Below are 16,329 nucleotides of genomic sequence, written 5' to 3'. Positions count from 1 at the left end.
TTTTATCTCTGTAGCTGGGCAGTGATGGGCGCAAACAAAGTTACTCCATAATTCAGCCCCATAAAAATTGCATGCCAAGATTATTGCCGCTCCCATAAAAATAAAAAGCACTCCGTCCACCACCAGCAAAGTAAAATGGGAAATAATTACTAGGATTATTTACTTCCGGTGCAGGTTAATGACGTTTAGACGGGAAGTGACGCATTTCTCGCCACTGTCACCAATCGCATCGCTTGGATACGCTGAGTCCGGCCTTTGAGAGTGACGTCACGGCGTCGTGAAGAAACCGCAACATGTCTGTGATTGAGATGTTCGTGGAGCTCCAGCACGGACTCAGTGCCGACCAGGAAGTCAGAGAGGTGGGACAACGATGGGGCAGAAAGAGAGCTGGGAATTAAGACTCTGAGGAGAATGGGAGGAGGGTAGATGGTGGGAGACTGGAGACAGTGTTGTGAAGGGTGACGCTGTTGGGATGAACGTGAGTGGTGGAAATGGATGGCCACTGAAAGAACACTGAAGGAACTGGGGAAAAGATGGATAAGTGGAATACTGAGGGGGAGGACACTCAGAGGGTGAGGAGAGATTAGTGGAAATGGGGAGGGTGACTGAGGGGTTAGAGATATGGTTGTGAATAGGGGTACTGAATGACCAGAAAGAGGTAGTTTGGTAGTGGTGGTACTGAGATGTTGGGGAGATACATGGCAAGCGGGAGTAGTGATGTACCAGTTAGAGATGAAAAAAAGGGTCATGGGAGAGAGGTGAGAAATGAGTGTGGGGCACCAATGGGACTGTGGACAGCAATTTGAATTAGGAGGACACAGGAAAACGGAGGAACAATGCAGAGAGATATGGGAAGGGGGGATCCTTAAAGGACAGAGGTGGGAAGAGGGGACACTTGATAGAGGTGGAGATGGCATACTGTGGGTACAGGGAAAGTGGGCAGGGGACAGACATGAAAAGGGGGTACATTTGAAGAACCAGGCAGAGAGGGGATAGAGTTCACCGGGATTCTCAAGTGTATTGGTTTATCATAGAGAAGATGTTTCGAGAGGTTGACTACCAGTACATTGGGCTTTTAAACATTATTGATTAAGTGTCTGTGTCCTACGCCTGTATAAAATCCTTTCCATGATGTTAGATGATGCTCAGTACCATCAGTGGGTCTCGTGTTTCTGGTCAGGATATTCATTGCATTTTGGAAATTACTTTAGTTCAATCAGAGTTGAAGTAAAAGGAGCTGTATCCTATCCCTTGTTTCTTTTTCTGCATACTCCGATAACAGCAGAATGTGCTGTAATTATTATTAAAATCTGTCTCTTGTGTTTAGGAGATCAGGAAAGTGGTTCAGTTATTGGAGCAAACTGCTAGAGAAATCCTCATTCTCCTGCAAGGTGTCCATCAAGAAGCCGGCTTCAATAACAGTCAGTGCATTCATATGTACAGTATACTGCATTATGTATACTGCATTATTCAAATACATGTAAAGTATGTTGTCAACTGCATTAAGCATCATTTTACACATGGGCATGATTTTAGCATTTAATGAAACAATTGTACATACCAAACAATACTCCGTAAAATCAGCTTATATCAAACAACAACTACCAAAGCTTAGCCAGAACTCCCTTTTTGTGCTGAGGCTATATTTTTGGGCCCACCAGATTCCAACATCAATATCACTGGGTTTTTTTGTGGTTCCCAAACAAAACCCTTGTGTTTTTTCAGAGAACTTTTCAAACGTTTCAAGAAAAGGAACCAAAAGTAATTGCGCAGAGGAGCAGCATGTGGAACACCTGCTACTCCCCAGTCTTAGGCCCATATTCTGGTTCACTCGCAAAGACAAATTCTTGCTCAAATGGACAAAACCATATGCACTGCAGGGGGCGGGGGGAGATGCAACTTGCAGATAGAATTAGATTTGGGTGGTGCTTCACTTCAAAGTAAGATCTATATTGTAGTGTAAAAATAAAGCAGTCAGTATTTTCCCTGCACAGAAACAAGATAACTCACCCAAATCTAATTCTCTCTGCACAAGTTACATCTGCCCCCCCCCCCCCCCCTGCAGTCCACATGGTTTTGTCCATTTGAGAAGGAATTTGCCTTTGCGAGCAAACCAGAATAATAATCTGATTGCATTTTTTAAATGTTATCCCCTTGGGATGCCTACATGTAACAAAGAGGATACGATCTACACTGGAATACTGTAGGTGTGGATTGCATTTTTTTTTACAAGTTACGAGGACGGGGTGCGGTTGGTAAGTCGGCAGGTGAAAAATGTTGGCATGCTCAAAAGTTTGACACAAGCAATGGGTCGACATTAGTTTTTCACTTGTTTTATAACTTTTTTCATTCTTTACCATCCAAGTGGACATAGAGTTAGATAATAGTGTGCCTGAAGCATGGCAAGTGAAGCTATACACTTATACAGTTTCCATGTTGACATAGATGCAAAAATACTTTTTCAAGTCGACCTTTTGACTGTATCTACCTAAGCCATCAACTTTTTATATGTTCCAACCTATGGCCTGTCGACCTTAATTGTGTCGACTCTATGACCCATACCCACGTGGAATTTTACTGGAGAAAAGGACATGTAAGGCAATGTTAGTTGTATGTAAGTGTGTGGGAGTATATGTATGTGAGTGCGCAAGAAAGCTTTATTAATGTTGTACTTTCACGTTGTGTATTGTCTTTAATGTAACATTTCTTTTAAAAGTGAAACTACAGGTACCAGCGGGCTCTGCATGCTGGTATTTGTGGTTCTCCAAATACCAGCATTAAGGGAGGCTTGCTGGGCCAATCCACCCCTAAAAGACCTAAGTTCCTTTTGTTACACTTAATGGACTACTATCTCGGCACACACAGCCAAGGGGTCCTGGGGATAGCAGTGTGCTTCAGCCATGGCCCTTGGTTAGCCTGGGGGTAGGGTGACTAGTTAAGGGGTTAATGCTTCGGCCATGGGCACCAACATATGTGTCCCCAGGCATTACCTTCTTGGGGGTAAACCAGTGCTGATTTAAAAAAAATACTGGGGGACCTAATTTTTTCAACTGTTTTTTTTTTTTTTTTTTTTAATAATGGAATGCTTTCTTTTCAAAAATTGCAAATTCTCTTTACTAAAAATTGGCAGAAATTGCATACGATTAGTGTTTCACCCTTTAAAATTGGAAACTATTACATTTTCATTTTATTTTTAGGAGGGGTTACAAAACCACACTTCTTTAAAAGTGTGATTTTAAGGCCACATCAAAAATCACTAGATTTTGTCTCCTTTCTGTGTTTAACTGATTTTTCTTTTTAATTTTTCTTTTTCAGTACCTGCAAAATGTGAAAAAGCTCATGAACACTTCACCACAGTCCGCACCCAGCTTGCCACATTGGTGACAAAATTTCCTTCTGAGCAATACTACAGGTGAGATGCAAAATATTATTCTACTTATATTATGTGCATTAACAGGCAACACGAAATATGAGAAATCAGTTACATCTTGTAAAACTCTATAGTTCTTCATGTATACATATTCTCAACCCTGGGGTACAATCGTAAGTTGGCGCCCCTTGAGTCGATCTTCACAATTAGATTGATCTAGCCTTATGTTAATTCATTCTAGCAAATTGAAGAAACTCCATATAATTTAAAATGTTTATTAAAAAGTTTCTTATTCCACACAGTGGTAGCTGTTATTCCAGATATTTACCATTTTCAATGAGATATTTCAGATACTTGCAAATAGTAGATGAGGATCCCAACGCGTTTCGCCCCTTAATGGGACTTCATCAGGGGTTTAGGGATCATAAGAATTATTATGGACAGCTTTCACAAGAAGAAACCATTCATAACAAGGTGGTTAAATGCGTCCTTGTACAATTGAAGTACCGTTCTATAGGTGTGCTCTGGTTATAGTTTCTGTCGGAATGACTTCATATTGTCATTCAGACAGAACCTGTGACCAGAGCACACCTATAGAAGCGTACTTCAATTGTACAAGGATGCCTTTAACCACCTTTGTTTGTTCTTGTGAAAGCTGTCCATAATAATACTTATGATCCCTAAACCCCTGATGAAGTCCCATTAAGGGGCGAAACGTGTTGGGTATCCTCATCTACTATTTCCAAGTATCTGAAATATCTCAATGAAAATTGTAAAGACCTGGAATAACTGCTACCACTGTGTGGAATAAGAGACTTTTTAATAAACATTTGAAATTATATGGACTTTCTTCTATTTTCTAGAGTGAATTAACTTAAGGCTTGATCAATCTAATTGTGAAGATCGACACAAGGGGCGCCAACTTACGATTGTACCCCATATTTCCCCCCATCCAAAAGGGGATCTTGTAAGCTAGGAGGCCCCCACACAGTTATCCTAATTTCTGTGGCATGACACAAGGGTCTGTTCTCTATATTCTCAACCCTATTAGCATGATTTTACAACCTAGAAAGCCTCCATTTATGGGTGTGGCCTAGTAGAACTAGAAATGTCATTATACATTACACTAACAACCGATTTTAATCACCGTTCTCCCTACACACGATATATATTTTATTGTTTAAGTAAAAAAATTAGTCTTGTATGATTAGAGGTGGAGTTATGTTGTAAAAGGTTTTCTCATAAACTACATATTTTCCATCATAAACAATATTTTATTTCAAAGTTTAGTTTTAGTTTAGAATAATTTTTTTATCATTGTAGAGGAGATTTTTTGTCACTAATAGAACATGTTAGATATTATGTATTTTTTACAGGTTTCACGATCAGTGGAGGTTTGTCTTGCAGCGTTTGGTGTTCCTGGCTGCTTTCCTCATCTACCTGGAGAAAGAGGAACTGATAACCCGGGAGGCGGTCGCAGAGCTTTTTGGAAGTAAGTGTTCAGAGTGATGCTTTACCAGAGAGATGACTGAAGGTCCCGCTGGACAGCTCTTGTTGGTTTTTAAAAATAGGCTGGTGGTCTTGTTTCATGTACCTGACCCAAATGCCCCCCTATTGTAATGTCAGCAGCAAAGAAATATCCAGATGTATACGATCACATATGGTTCATGTTTCAGGGTTGTGCAGCTCAAAAACACTGAAATATGAAAATAATGTATATACATTCATATGTGATTTAGTTCTAGCCCACTGTGTCCTCATCTGTAATTATTTGGATATAGTTTGAGTCCCAGGGTGCTGGACTATTTGTAATATTGTTTATGACCGCATAAGCCTCGATGTGGCCACTGTCGATGTCTTTGTCTTTTCCAAGATTGCACAGTCAGGGCAGCTCTAAGGTCATGGGTTCGATTCCCACCATTGCCCAACTGTTTGTATATTCTCCCCGTGCTTGCGTGGGTTTACGCCAGGTACTCCGGTTTCCTCCCCACAATCCAAAAATATACTGGTAGGCTAATTGGCATCCAATAAAATTAACCCGTGTGTGTGTGTGTGTGTGTGTGTGTGTGTGTGTGTTAGGGAATATAGATTGTAAGCTCCACTGGTGCAGGGACTGATGTGAATGTTCAAATATTCTCTGTAAAGCGCTGCAGAATATGTGTGCGCTGTATAAGAAACTGTTAATAAATAAATATAATTTGTCCAGGCATTAAAGGAAAGTCGTTGACAACATTGGGTCTGATTCAGACCTGATTGCACAGTAGAGTGTCACAGAGCGGCAAAGTGCAACATGGCTAGTGTAGCGTATGGCATTGCCAGTGAGTGTAATACTTATGTTCATCCACCAAATGTCACTTTGGAAATCACCATTGTGCATGCGCGAGATCTCCATTGAGACCTCATGCATGGGGCAGGCGCTGGCCAGCTAATTCTTTTGTAAGTAGGCGGTCGGTAAAAATTGCTAAATTTACTTTTATTTGCCAAAATAGCTCATATAATGTACATGATATATTTTAGTTTTTTCCCCCCGATAAATGCATGTTCTAGATGCCGCTTTTGCTCATTAAAATGATCTATAGCATGACTATATTCTGTATGTTATTGCAATTATATCTGCGTAAAAATGTTCTGATAGTGGGGCAGATGTATTAAGCCTGGCAAAGAGATAAACTGGAGATAAAGTGGAAGGAGATAACCCACCAGCCCACCAGCCAATCAGCAGTGTTTGAAATATGACAGTTGGAAGCTGATTGGCTGATGCGTTAACTCCTTCCACTTTTTCTCCATTTTATCTCCAGTTTATCTCTTCGCCAGGCTTAATACATCTGCCCCGTTTCCTAGCCACTGTATTTGAATAACCAATAATGCTACACTGTTTGTTACACACATAAAGAAGAACTAATTCTGTGCGAAACTGACCAGACCCTTTGTTTGTCACACCCCAAATTATGTGCACAAGTAAAGTGGAAGCAAAGCCTAAATAGACACTGTTTATTGTACAAGCTTATCAGATTATTATCACTTTATCGGAGGATCTTCTCCCTGATGTGTGTGCATCTTAAGGCCGTTTAATTCCCACTTTTTTTTTTTTTATTATGTTGACTTTTTTTTATTTTTATCAGTTTTTCCATTTCTATGAAATACAGAGCACCAAACTATCTGCACACTAATGACACTGAGACTTTACCTCTTCTATTTTTTAATAGTTCAATGTGAGCGAGAGAAGGGATTTCACTTAGACATTGAGGATTATCTGTCTGGGGTGCTGAATTTGGCAAATGAACTGGTAGGTATTTCATCTCTGGTTCTGTTATTCCTCAATCTGTACATGTTGAAAATAAATAATAATAATAATGCAGTATTTGTAATGGTTATGTGAATAAACAATACACAAATGTCACTTTGAAGAGCATAATATACAGGGGATCCATGCACCTATTAATCAGTTCCTTTTACATGTTTGCTTGAATGTATAAGAAAATTAAAATGTCTGGGTGACCACTTCTATTATTTTTATCATGAATGTTTGGTTTGCAGTGATATAATTGAGGGTCTTTGTGTGCATTGTATTTACCAGTGATCGGGTATAGGGATATATTGGTGGTTAAAATGTATGGGAGAAAGACCACCAAAACTTCTTATACTAGATAGATATATTGAAAAAAGCTTCCCAACAACCCCTTCCTGGTCTCCTCTTCTCTTCCGGCACTTTTGGGGCTCCCCACATATTTCACACATTCTGCAGCACTTAACGGAGAATGTCAGTCATTCAGCTCAGTCTGCCAGTGGAGTTTATACTCTTTGTTCCCTATCGCATGTGCACACAAATGGTTTTATTCTTTTTGTTGAAGCCAATTCATCTACCAGTATGTGTCTCATTCAGTTCCTGGGGGACACTGGAATGCCTTGGGGTATAGATGCTACAGAGGAGTCTGGGCGCTATATAGTTAAACCGTTAGTGCAGTTCAGGGCAGCTCAGGCTCCTCCTCCCCTGTACCCAATCCAGGAAAGCCATTTTTTTTATTTTTGCTGCAGCTACTAAATAAATGTGTTATTAACCACTATATTTGCATTTAGTATGCAGATACAGCCTTGATCACATACATAATATATATACATGATACAGTACATATCATTTTAATCACCATAAGCTGCTTGTGCATCATATTTGGAACAAGTCCCATTTTAATGGAAAAAGTCTAATGAAAAGGCCATCGGACCACTCTGCGTGTTAAACTGTAGGGCTGATTAATCGGCATCTGGACGGCGGATCGACCATATTTAGTTGACAATACAATGGTCGACCACTAGTGGTCGAAGACATCTTTTTAGACGTCTGAACTTAGTCAACAGCGTTTAGATAGACAGTGATGCTAGATCGACAGGAGTAAAGCATCTACTGGAACGTGGTCACCAGTAGCATGGTCATCGTGAGTTTTTGGTGTTTTTTTATTTTTTTATTTTTTACTTTACTATTCAAGTGGACATAGAGTTCGATTTTAATAGAAACTTGGTCGACTACATTTACATAGTTTGCCCGAAGCATGGCAAGCGGACAATGTGCACATATACAGTGTCCACGGGGACCCCTCTGACATTCGGCACATTCGACATTGTCTGTACATCCTTGCTATTTCTACTCTGGCAACTACAATGCCCTAGGAAAGGTTTTTCTTGGTGTGTGTGTGTGTGTCCTATCTATCTATCTATCTATCTATCTATCTATCACACTTTCAAAGATCCTGCACCCACTAAAATAAATGGATACTTCTCGGATGCAGTCAGACTAGACCTGCTGACATGCAGAAACCAGATCGAGACATCCAATAACAGCGGCACTCTGGAGCCAAATAAGATGTGCTAAATCATATTCACTGTTGCGGTGCCTTTATTGCACCTTTTTCAAGATCAGCAGAAACTTCTGCTGATCTTGAAAAAGGTGCAGCTGTTATTGGATGTATATAATATCTAACTACAGTATCTATTTCATACTGGCATTTATATGATCAGTATTTATATTTGATACATTGAGATTGATAAAGCTGTCTCCAAGAAGTGTGTTTCCTGTAAGAAATGGCAAGATATTTTTGTGCCTTCTGTCCAGGATCAGTGGGGTCTTTATGGTAGTTGTGTGTGGCAGAAGCCGGGTCCCAAGGTCACTGTTCTTCTACCAGGGTAGGCTATCAGCCTCTCAGACAGTGTCAGAGCTTGGCTATGTCAAGACACCCTCCTTCTGTAGCATCTTTACCTCAGTTGGACGCATACTGGACACATTTCGTTACAGTGTGGTTGTGATTCCCAATTTGAAACCCCCCCCCCCCCCCCCCCCCCCCCCCCCCCCCCCCCCCTGCCTGACCATTATTTACAGCAGGACTAAGAGTTGAACATGCCTTCATTCCATAAGGCGGACCACACATGTCAACTGAATGTTGAGGCCCTATTGCTGCTGTTCGTTCTGTTATGCAGGTCAAGGATACAATTGATGTTTCCTCCCCAGATCCGTCATTCAAACATAAGAAAATGGAAGCAGTAATGTTTCCAACCTCCCCACAGTTGAAGGATCTCTTTGCGGAAACCTGGAGTCTTTCTAGTAAACATTTCCAGGTTTCAAAACCCATTTGATCAAGTTATCCCCTGCCACAGGCTGATCTAGGTGGGAAGTCCCTCCTACTGTGGACATGACCATTATGCGACTGAGTAAAGATACACTTACCTTGCCAAACTATCTTTAGTGGATCGCATAGATGGAAGTGTAAGGCTATTTTTTTTTCAGCTATTGGTGCAGCAGTCCACTTAGCCATGGCTTGGATTTCCAATGCGTTGATTTCTAATATGAGGTTCTTGGCTCAGGGGTTCCCTGATTTAGACATACTCCCTATTGTAAAGAATGTTTGAGAGGCTGCTGTTTATTTCAGTGAGACTTTTTTGATGCCCGTATGTTTTCTTGCAAGGCCTCTGCCTCTTTATTGGCAGACAAGATGGGCTCTCTGGCTTTGCACCTATAGGGTTGATGCAGAATCTTAAAGGCTTTGGAGGCATTATTTTTTTTGGTTCTTTTCTTTTTTCTTTTTTTTTAAATCCTAAAACACATTACTTTTTTTTTTTGCTGCCCTCTACCTCTAAGCCCGAGGCTTCGTCTTTCTTACAGTTTAATTCCCAGACTAGACCTTGCTTTCAATATTCCTTGTGTGGTAGAGTGCCTCAACCAGAGGTGGAAAGCAGTAGGGTAAAAAAAAATCCTGTTTGAGCCAAACCTGCCGAAAAACAGCCTGCATAATGGGTTGGCCCCCCTCTTGCTGTTTTTGTTTTTCAACAAGTAATGGTGGAGGACAACCTATAATAATTTAGTCATGAAGCTTGTAGGACAAGGATACACCTTGTCAGTTCAATTCTGGCCTCCCCTTTATTCCTGCACCACTGGGCTGCCAGTTGATGTTGACCATGCGTGAAGTTGGCAGAACAATTTTTTTTTCAGGCTCATTTACTATCTACATCCTGGGAGCGGAGAACTGGAAAGCTGACCACCTCAGTGACCCCTTGGGAATGGTCCCTTCAAGTGAAGGTGATCCAGCAGTTGGTGAAGAGGTGGCACCATCCCTACATGGACCTCATGGTGTCCTAGCTAAATCACAAGTGTTCCTGCTATTCTTCCAGAACTCTGGATCAGGGGCTTTTCATGTGGATGCTCTCTGTCAGATGGAATTGCCCTCATGTACCTCCTTATTCCGCTCTCAGTTTTGCCTTGGGTACTGCGGAAGCTAAAACTGGAAAGAGGAATTCTTGTGGCCCTGGACTGGCCATGTTGCTCGTGGTACACCCATCTCCAGTGTCTGTCGGTAGTGACCCTTTTGGCATCATTGTGTCTGGCCATTTGTCCTTTGCCAGGATCCTCCTCCATCTAGATCCCCAATGTCTGGCTTTGATGGGGTGGCTATTAAGAGAGCCTTCCTGAAATCCAGGGCTTTTTTTTTAGATTCGGTTACCGTACATGCTCAATGCTTTCTGACAGCTGGTTTTAGAGGGTGCGACTGAAAAGCTTATTTTACCTGGTGTGCTGGTCAAAGGTTGAAGCTAGAAATTTTCAGGATCCTTAAGATCTTGGCATTCTTGCAGTCTGAGGGTTCCGGTCTCAAATTTCCAGAGACGCCTTGTGGTGATTCCTGCTGCTCAGACTATTAGTGCGTTCTCCATTTCCTACCCCCCTTGGTAGCACCAGGGGAACCCTAGCAACCTGGTCTGCTACTCAAACATATATCTACCATGTTGACTCTTATGCCTTTGGAGACACTGCAAATGAGTTCTCAATGCATCTCGGGAGTGCTGCCTCCAAAAATGGGCTTTGCCAGTGCCTTCCCAGAATTAATGAATGAAAAATCAAGATTTTGGTTCTTATCTGCTAAATCTGTTTTTCCGACGTCCTGGGGGACACTGGACAACTTCTTGTTTCACTTTTTTACTTTTGTTTTATGGTTTAGTCTATTGTTCGTAGATGATTACACTCCTCAACCTTGCTATTTGAATATGTGTGTCCGGTATGTGTTTCCTTTTCTTCTTTACATACTCTTCCTTCTGTGCTTTTGCCAGATGAAAACTGACTGCCCTCGGCAGGTCAAGGTACAGGGGTGGAGGAGCCTGATCTGTGCTGAAAGTTTCACTATTTATGCCCAGACTCCCCTGCACCAGCTATACCACATGGTGTTCAAGTGTTCCAGAAGACTTAAGAGAAACACAATAACAATTCAGAACCAAAATTCAGTTTTTTTTTAATGTGGGAGTAAACCCATGAAAAGATGGAGAACATAAACTGTACATAAGTGATGACCAGGACAGACTCAAGCTGCCAAAACAATGTGCATATGCATTTTTGTAACCGAAAATGTGATTAATTAAACCAAGCCAACTTCTTCTATTATTCCATGGTCCAGTTCTTGTTCTGACTTGCTCAATGTAGCCACTTTAGGTGGAGGGCAGGGGTCAGCATTGTCATACTGTCGCAAGTTGTTGAGAACAGGAGCCTGGCAATTAGGATGCTGGGTGTCAGAAGACCAATAGTTGGATCCCAATGCTGAGGATCTTGACACCTCGTAGGTAAGTATCCTAACCTTCTCCTCCTACCCCTAACTATCTCCCCTCTGCCAAAAGCCTAATTGTACTGGGTGTGGTATGTTTCTCCGACAGTCGGGATTCCGACAGTCATTATCCCGACGTCGGGATTCCGACAGTCATTATCCCGACGTCGGGATTCCGACAGTCATTATCCCGACGTCGGGATTCCGACAGTCATTATCCCGACGTCGGGATTCCGACAGTCATTATCCCGACGTCGGGATTCCGACAGTCATTATCCCGACGTCGGGATTCCGACAGTCATTATCCCGACGTCGGGATTCCGACAGTCATTATCCCGACGTCGGGATTCCGACAGTCATTATCCCGACGTCGGGATTCCGACAGTCATTATCCCGACGTCGGGATCCCGACAGTCATTATCCCGACGTCGGGATCCCGACTGCCCGGATTTAGACAGCGTGGCCAGCGCAACAAAGCCCCTTGCGGGCACAGTGGCTTGCTATGCGAGCCACCTATTCTATTCTCCCTCTATGGGGGTCGTGGACCCCCACGAGGGAAAATAGCCGTAGGCCGTCGGGAACCCGGCCGTCGGTGTTTTAACAGTCGGGATCCCGACGTCGGGTTAATCGCTATCGGGATCCCGACTGTCGGGACCCCGTCCGGCACCCATTGTACTACATTAGTGCATAATCTAAACCATGGGTCTTCAACCTGTGGCCCTCCACATGTTGTGAAACTACATGTTCCAACATGCATTGCCACATTTTTTCCTATAAGAGCATGCCAAAAAACCCCAGGGCATGCTGGGACATGTAGTTCCACAACATCTGGAGGGCCACAGGTTGAAGACATGTGATCTAAACCATACACACACTATCCTCCCTCGCTGCCAAGCCAAAACAATCCTCGGCATACTTCGGAACACCTGCAGTTGGGTCTGGTTTCTTTTGACCAGTGTCAAGATTCTGCCGCAAGTTGCAATGCACTGTATTTTAACACCTTGCTATAATAGCAAGCATTTAATGTTTGCAGGAATTTGTGTTCCAGTACCTCTTTTGTGGGATAGAGCCAGATAGGCTAGCCGTTGCTTTTCTCATGCATTAAAAAGCCATAGGTGCTTGTGACCCTGATCACTGGTTTAATGTTATGACTGATAGGTTATATGTTCTAAAATTATGGGGGGGTATTCAACCTTCCGCAGCCATCTCCAGACAGGGGAAATGGTCACGGGGGCCCTTTTCAATGCTGTCTTCCCTGACAGCATTGAACAGGAGATCTCGGCAGAAGGAGCCCAACTTCACAAGCAATCGGGCTCGTTCTGCTGAGAACGGCTGTCGGGCCAGCTGGATAGCCATGACCCAAGATTGAATACCCCCTATGTGTCTGTATTATCTAACTATTCTAATGCATTCTCCATCTTCTACCCAGTCAAGGCTCGCAGTGAATAGTGTCACAGCTGGGGATTACACAAGACCTCTCCGAATTGCCGCCTTCATCAACCAGTTGGATTTTGGCTTCAGGCTGCTCAACCTGAAAAATGACTCACTTAGGAAGCGCTATGATGGCTTAAAATATGACGTTAAGAAGATTGAGGAGGTGGTATACGATTTGTCCATCCGTGGACTCAACAAAGATCAGATGACCCCAATTGCTGAAAAGTCTGAGGCGCCTTAAGAACGTTGATTACTGCTTGGGACTAGGGGGAGATATTTTGGCTGTTGTGGTTTCGCAGACAAGAGCCTAAAAATAATTTGTTTTTGCTGGGTGATTTGAATCCAGATAACAATTTGTTCTCTTTTCTTTTTTTTTGCAAAAGTTCATGTCTGCCTTTGTCTTAGATGTTTCTGCTTAGTAGAAAGCTGTTATATAAACGTTTTTTTTTTTTGCCCCTGATCTTTTTCTGGACAAAATTGCTCGCAGTTTAGGGGTCATCTGGAACAGCGATAATTACGGAACATCTCTGACAAATCCACTTAATCAGTGGAAAAGGTGATAACAATAAAGTCTACTAAACGCTAGTGTTTTGTTGCAGGAAATGACGAGTCTGTATTGTGATCCTAGTCTCTCTTGTGTTCCACAAATGCTAAAGGTCTGTATGATGCTTCATTATTCACTTTCCAAGCACTAACACTGTTTTCAGTACTCTTATATGGGATTTTGAGGGTTATTCTTGTTCTATATTGGCAATGCAACCTGAAGAGTGTTTACCAATGGCCTGAACTGTTGTTTTATTCAGCTGGACAGACTGCAGTTGTGCATTGTAGATTATTAATGGAGGCATTTGTTTTCAGACTGCTAGTATCCTCCCTCCTTTTGTACTGGATACGGTCGATGGGTCGACCTAAAAATGGTCGACATACGGGAAGGTCGACAGGTGTCTAGATCGACCTGGGTTAGGTCAACCGTCAGTGGTGTTTTTTACTGTTTTTAGAGCCGACGTGCTGATAGGTGGTATTTCATGCCCTACCATCCATTAGGGTGTGGTGGGAGATAAAATACTGTGCCTGAAGCATAACGAGTGCAGCGGTACACTTAAAATTGTGTCCATGTCGACTGTCTTGACATTTGGGTAAAAAAAAACTGTGAAAAACCCCATATTGACCTAACTAACGCATGTGTTGACCTAGACACATGTCAACCCAACGACTTTTGACCATCATTCGGTCGACCCAATGATCCCATTTATTTTGTACACGGCTACATCCTGGTAATTATGTCACCTGTAAGATGGTCAAATGTTTTTTTATGTAAAAAAAAAAGGCAATAAAATGTCTGATCTCAGAGTTATGTTGTTTGAAATATTTTTCACGATCTATATATCCTTGGTTCATTTACAGAGCTGTAGTTTATCTAGAAGGTCCCTACACCCCTAACCATGTATTTTCTCATTTGTACCATGTATTTTCTCATTTGTACATAAAATTTCCAAGATGTGAAGGTATCCATATGATTTCCACTAATACGCAAACCATACAGTGCCTGATATTCCGTGGACTCTGAGCTGTGCTTTTTAGATGGTCTTTGGCCTTGTATATACATTTAAGGGTACATTTATGCAGTGGTGGAGTGTATTCAGTGTAAAGCAATACAAAATGTAAACTGATGCAATTCATAGCTGCAAACCCTCCTGCATTCTGCAGGAGACTCCCTCCCTCATTAGTCTAGCAATCCCCCTAATTTCACCTAGCCCACATTACACTGTTACATTTTTGAGGAAAAAACGGAATGAGAGACAGGTACACTTACATTGAATCATCAGCACCATTTACCAGCACTTATCAAGTATAGTAGCTCTTACTAACTGCTTTGGGGCTCATCTACATTTGGGTATAAGTCATTTTAAAAGATTCCTCTCAGATGTAGCAGTACACACCCACGCTTCTAGGTGCCATGATCACAATCTCTTTTCACAATCTCTCCATATATGGTACTACTCACGCCCTTTGGGAGGAGCATGACACGCCCCTCAATGGGGCGCCTTGCAAAATTATATTACCAACTATAATCTCCCTGAAACTAGTTTTCAAAACTAGATGCAATTAAACCTCAGGCCACTTAAAATTGATTGTCCACTTTGCCAAAGTCCTTTTGTTCCTGCTGTAGCAATTACAGGGAGACTTGCCTTCTCACCATTTCTAAAATCCAGACTGCACTTCTAAGCCATTGCTGTGACTGATGGCCCAGAAGGACTTGGTTAGGTCACTTCTGTATGAAGTATACAAGCTGTACAGAGGAGAAGCGAATAGACAGAGTTCTCCTGCAAAGTGAACTGCAGTTGCTAAAGTCCGTTCCTGGCTTTCGGAGTTGTAAAGATCCCCTCTATATGGTTTATTTTGTCAAGAGACATAAAGGTGATGTAGAAGTGGATAACCACCCTAGCATAATTAACAGGTTCAGTGAATGCTAATAGTGTGTACACACGGTGCGATATGGCTTCCGATGTTGCGATATAGTGAACATCGGAAGCCATATTGCATGCTTTTTTAGCGCTTGCGAGCCTGATGCGCACTCCAGTGTGAGCGCAAATTGGCAGCCAAATAGAGAGGGCAGGCAAGACTATATAGTGCAGATCTGCACTATATAGCGAACTTTGAATTATTCAGGGAAGCCCTATCAGGAATTGGGTGGAACACTGTTATGGAGGGAAAAAATGCAGAGGAAATGTGGGATACTCTAAAAAAGGTGCTTGATTCACTAACTATTGAATACATTCCTAAAGTAACTAAAGGTAAATTCAACAAAAAAAAGCCACCATGGTTGGACAAAGAAGTAAGGTCAGCTATCAACAATAAAACCAGTGCCTTTAAATTCTATAAAAATAACTTGAATGAGGAGGCGTTCGCAAAATACAAAGAATCAAACAAAACTTGTAAAGGGGTAATCAAAGCAGCTAAAATATTATATGAAGAGTGCATAGCCACTGAAAGCCAAACCAACCCAAAGAAGTTTTTGGTACTTATGTAGTATCTGGGCTGCCGATTTTTTGATTGTATGCCTTAAGTTAAGGCATACAATCAGATGCGATGCGATGCGATATCGCATCGCATCGCATGCGACTATCGGATGCGATGACCCGATTTTTCCATAGGAATCAATGTTAAAATGGACTGAGTCCATTTTAACATGGAATTCAATGGGAAAAAGGGGTCCTTTTCATACCCCTACTATCCAAGTGGGCATGGAGTTGGATATAAACCTGTGGCGAGCGTAGCGAGCCACCGAGCCCGAAGCGTGGCGAGCGAAGCGAGCCCCGCGAGGGGCCGGTATTCTGTGTCCCCTCGCGGGGCTCGCTACGCTCGCCACGCTTCGGGCTCGGTGGCTCGCTACGCTCGCCACAGGTTTATATCCAACTCCATGCCCACTTGGATAGTAGGGGTATGAAAAGGACC

At 42.3% G+C, this 16,329-nt stretch overlaps 1 protein-coding gene across 1 annotated transcript; it reads left to right on the top strand.

Annotated features, from left to right (window-relative positions):
• Positions 1 to 201: 201 nt before the first annotated feature.
• On the top strand, positions 202 to 14,223 carry TSN (translin). Its single transcript, XM_083153625.1, has 6 exons — positions 202 to 359; positions 1,328 to 1,421; positions 3,316 to 3,412; positions 4,747 to 4,862; positions 6,577 to 6,656; positions 12,869 to 14,223. The coding sequence occupies exons 1-6, from the start codon at positions 294 to 296 to the stop codon at positions 13,112 to 13,114; spliced, it is 699 nt and encodes a 232-aa protein (XP_083009751.1). The 5' UTR covers positions 202 to 293; the 3' UTR covers positions 13,115 to 14,223.
• Positions 14,224 to 16,329: the final 2,106 nt, after the last annotated feature.

The sequence above is a fragment of the Crinia signifera genome, chromosome 7 (genome assembly GCF_055691185.1).
Source record: "Crinia signifera chromosome 7, ASM5569118v1, whole genome shotgun sequence".
Lineage (NCBI taxonomy): Eukaryota > Metazoa > Chordata > Amphibia > Anura > Myobatrachidae > Crinia > Crinia signifera.
Note: the sequence above shows the minus strand (reverse complement) of the source record. Positions and strands in the feature narration are given on the sequence as shown.

What these genes read in the sequence shown, in the direction of transcription:
- TSN (XM_083153625.1), top strand. Translation starts at nt 294, where the DNA reads ATGTCTGTGATTGAGATGTTCGTGGAGCTCCAGCACGGACTCAGTGCC. An exon ending in AGAAGCCGGCTTCAATAACA is followed by an intron (nt 1,422 to 3,315) that starts GTCAGTGCATTC and finishes TTTCTTTTTCAG; the next exon opens with TACCTGCAAAATGTGAAAAA. An exon ending in TGAATTTGGCAAATGAACTG is followed by an intron (nt 6,657 to 12,868) that starts GTAGGTATTTCA and finishes TCTTCTACCCAG; the next exon opens with TCAAGGCTCGCAGTGAATAG.